The sequence below is a fragment of the Octopus bimaculoides genome, chromosome 15 (genome assembly GCF_001194135.2).
Source record: "Octopus bimaculoides isolate UCB-OBI-ISO-001 chromosome 15, ASM119413v2, whole genome shotgun sequence".
Classification (NCBI taxonomy): Eukaryota; Metazoa; Mollusca; class Cephalopoda; order Octopoda; family Octopodidae; genus Octopus; species Octopus bimaculoides.
This window is the reverse complement of record NC_068995.1, coordinates 36,067,280-36,071,375: the sequence shown is the minus strand read 5'-3', so window position 1 is coordinate 36,071,375 and position 4,096 is coordinate 36,067,280. Positions and strand designations below refer to the sequence as shown.

General features: G+C 39.6%; 1 protein-coding gene across 3 annotated transcripts in view; it reads right to left on the bottom strand.

Annotated features, from left to right (window-relative positions):
- The window catches only part of LOC106879588 (uncharacterized), an 85,198-nt gene that overhangs the window by 5,740 nt on the left and 75,362 nt on the right, over nt 1–4,096 (bottom strand). For all 3 annotated transcript variants that reach the window (XM_052973268.1, XM_052973267.1, XM_014929226.2), the window contains one exon: nt 712–1,178. In XM_052973268.1, coding sequence (XP_052829228.1) covers nt 712–1,178 — 467 coding nt within the window. The remainder of the gene's footprint in view (nt 1–711; nt 1,179–4,096) is intronic.

Sequence of the window (4,096 nt, the reverse complement as noted above, 5' to 3'; positions counted from 1 at the left end):
CACACTGCGTAGCACCTTCTACTATAGCCTCAGGCCGACCAAAGCCTTGTGAGTGGATATGGTAGACGGAAACTGAAAGAAGCCCGTCGTATATATGTATATATATATATGTATGTGTGTGTATATGTTTGTGTGTCTGTGTTTGTCCTCCCAGCATCGCTTGGTAACCGATGGTGGTGTGTTTACATCCCCGTAACGTAGCGGTTCGGCAAAAAAGACCGATAGAATAAGTACTAGGCTTTCAAAGAATAAGTCCTGGGGTCAATTTATTCGACTAAAGGCGGTGCTCCAGCATGGCCACAGTCAAATGACTGAAACAAGTAGAAGAGTAAAAGAGTAAATCTTGTGTTTGTTTTCTTGCTTTAGAGTAAAGAACAATTTAAATTTTGTTGCAGTAGAGGCAGACAAATTGGTAAAAACTTCTTAAATTTTGATTATATTCATTCCTTATAATTTCTCTGTTGAACCAGAATAGACTAAATTTGTGTCATCTGCAAAATGATAAACTATACTGTGTGATAGAATGTAATTCATTAATATATATACTTTAAGAAGAGTAATAGACCAAGGACAGAGCTTTGAGGAACCCCATAAATAAGTATTTGAATTATAACCAAGTATAGAAATTTGTATTAAATATATATAAATAAGTAGACAGACATAGGTACTGAATAAATAAAAACAATTATTATTTAAATACATAACACTTACCGAAAATATCCAAAGTCAATCCACATAAAAAAGTTTGTGTGAAAATAATTCTGTTGGATAGACTTTTTGAGTAGCTCATATTTAGCATGCATCACACAAGAATAGTCAGGTATCACAGTGTTTGGATGGAATTTTGGATAATCAGCTTGACTGAATATTTTAGCAATTTGGGGTTTCAGACTAAATGCCCACAAGTCTGTTCGATTAACCAGGATCAATTTTGTTAAGTTATCTAAACTTGGTGATCGCAGTTTTTTAAACATTGAGAGAATCTCTGGAGAGTCTGTGAAGAAAACGACTGGATTGAGAATCCGAGAATAAACAGAACACCACTTTTTATATACATTGGGGTTTACGTGACTATTTCCACCCTTTCTAAAGGTGTCTAATTGGAAATAAGCCGTAACTAGTGTCACATTTTCAGAATGTTCAAATGCTTTGTGTTTTTTCTTCATGTGCATTGGAATCTGAAACAGAAGAAAATATTGTTGAAGTAAAATTATAATTCAAATATCATTTCTAACCATTTTGCAGACACGATTAGGAAAGGCATAAATATCACAAATTTCCTCCGAAGATTTATCCTATAACTTCAAAGCTTCAAATTTCACTCCAAAAATTAAACTGAACAATTATGAATATGAACAATGTAGGAAACTTAATCTTTTCTTTTATCCTTTACTAGTTTCAGTTAGAGGCTGAGACCATGCTGCGGCATCACCTTTCAGTGTGACTGTGTTTTTTTATTGTACAGTTTCTGGTGAAGTAGTGAGTTGGATGAAGCTACTCTTCTTTGTGTCTCCTGCAACGTGGGTTCATCTCAGATAAAAATTTCTCCAGATATTCCATGAAGACCTCTGCATCTCTGAGGCTGTTTGGCAGAATGTTGAATAGTTGTGGACCATTGAAGCCACAACTGTTAGAGTTCTGGTTCCTTATTTTATATGGGGAAGACAGAATCTTCGGCACAATGCAATGCTGTCCAGTTCAGTGGCTGGTATAGATTTCAATTCCAAATTTGAGACTAGACATTCCAGGATCTTCTAAATGTATATTACTGCATATCTTTTAAGCCTTCTCTAAAGGCAGTAGAGTTTCAGTTCCTTTACTCTCTCCCAGTAGCTTATCAGTTTCATTAAGCCAATCTTCTTTGTGTAGTGGTGCTGGATTGTCTCAAATTCTACCACTAGGTGAACATTCTGCAGTGACCGCAGTTGGGAGCAGTAATCCAGATGACTGAAAACAAAAGTTCTCCATAGTAGTAGCATAATATCCTTTTTCCGGGTCCTGAATGATCTCAACATTCATCCAGCTACTTGCCTGCACAGTGTTGTCATCTTGGTAATACACACACAGAATGCTGCATCATTACTCATGTGAATTCCCTGGTCATGCACTGACTCTGATTTTGGGATTGCACTACCCCTTGATCCTGTGTATTCTGACTGTAGTCTGTTTATTGGCTGATAGCAGAGTTCATGAAACTTCTTAGTATTGAACTGCATGCTATTTTTATCAGTCTATTTATATATTGCACTCAGATATTTTTAAATTTTAGTATATCATGTCATCAGGGTCCTTGACCATTTGTGATACTTTTGTATCATCAGCATAGCTGGTAAGAGTGGCTGACTGTATGGCTGAAGGCATGTCTGTGAAAACCACCGCAAGCAGTAGTGGTCCCAATACAATTCCTTATGGGTCTCCACTTAGAATTGATGAATCCCCTGAGATAGCACCACTGATTACAACTGTCTGACTTCTGCCTTTTAAAAGGCCATACAGTCACTCCCCTAGTTTTCCAGTGATATCAAGGTCATGTAGTTTGTGACATATTGTCCCATGATCAACTTTGTCAAAGATCTTGGTAAAGTTGAGCCACATTTGAGTGGTTGAGCTGCTGTTTCAGTACCTAGTCATAATGTTGTAGTAGCCGTGTGAGGCAGTTCCTTCCTGGATGGAAACCATGTTGCATGATTGTGAGCAAATTATTTTCTTTCAGGAACATGATCAGCCCCCATCTGCACTATTTACCTCCTTCTTTGTGGTGTATGGTCATATGTGTACAGTGTTTGTAGGTAGAGAGAAAGAGAGGGGGAGAGAGAGAGAGAGCAAGTGAAAGAGAGAGATAGAGAGATAGCAAGAGATAGATAGAGGGAGAGAGTGAGAGAGTAAGAGAGAGAAGGAATGATGGGATTATTAGAGGAGGGAGAGGAGAGAGTAAGTTGAAACAGAGAGGGAAGCAAGCAAAGAGTGAGAGAGGAGAGCAAGTGGAGGGTAAGAGTGGAGAGTAAGTAGAGGGTGAGGAAAGGGAGTAAATGGATGTGTGAGGGGGCGAGTGGGTGGTAGGGTAGACTGAGACAAAGAGAAGAGCAAGTGGAGGGGGAGAGGAGGTTGAGAGTGAAGAATGGAGGAAGACTGAGAGAGGAGAGCAGCTGGAAGGTGAAGGAAGAAGGGAGAGGAGGATGAATGGGGGGGAGACTGGAGATTTAATAGAGAGGAGGAGGTGAAGAGGGAGAGGAGGTGGCTGAGAAGAAGGACTGGAGGGAAACAGATGAGAGTAAGTGGAGGGGAAGAGAGGAAGGAAGTTGGGGGGGGGGTAAATGGAGAAAGGGTGGAGATTTAGTGAATATATGATGAGGGGTATAGAGAGAGAGAGAGAGAGAGAGCGAGAGGAAGTGGGGTGTGAAAGAAGGCAAGTAGATTAAGAGACAAAAAGAGAGGGAGGGAGAGGTGAAGAGAGTGACACTCAAAGTCCAGGGCACTTCTAGTAGAATAGAGATGGGAGGACAAATATATACCTATTTATTTGCAGTTGTTGTCGTCGTCGTTGTTTAACGTCCGCTTTCCATGCTAGCATGGGTTGGACGATTTGACTGAGGACTGGTGAAACCAGATGGCTACACCAGGCTCCAATCTGATTTGGCAGAGTTTCTACAGCTGGATGCCCTTCCTAACGCCAACCACTCAGAGAGTGTAGTGGGTGCATTTACGAGATGAAAAGAGATATACTCAATGTTCAGAGAAATTCTAGTTGAATAGAAATGGAAGGATATGTATATATTTCCATTATTTCCATTATTTACATTTGACGGATATTTGTCCTCATCTTGTTTGTTGTTAACACAACGTTTCGGCTGATATACCCTCCAGCCTTCGTCAGGTGTCATGGGGAAATTTCGAACCTGGGTTCTCATTCCTAACGATGTTACTATTTCCCCAAGACACCTGACGAAGGCTGGAGGGTATATCAGCCGAAATGTTGTGTTAACAACAAACAAGATGAGGACAAATATCCGTCAAATGTAAATAATGTAAATAATGTAAATAATTCCTCATCTCTTAAATATAGAACTGTGTGTATATATTTCGTTTTGGGATTTGG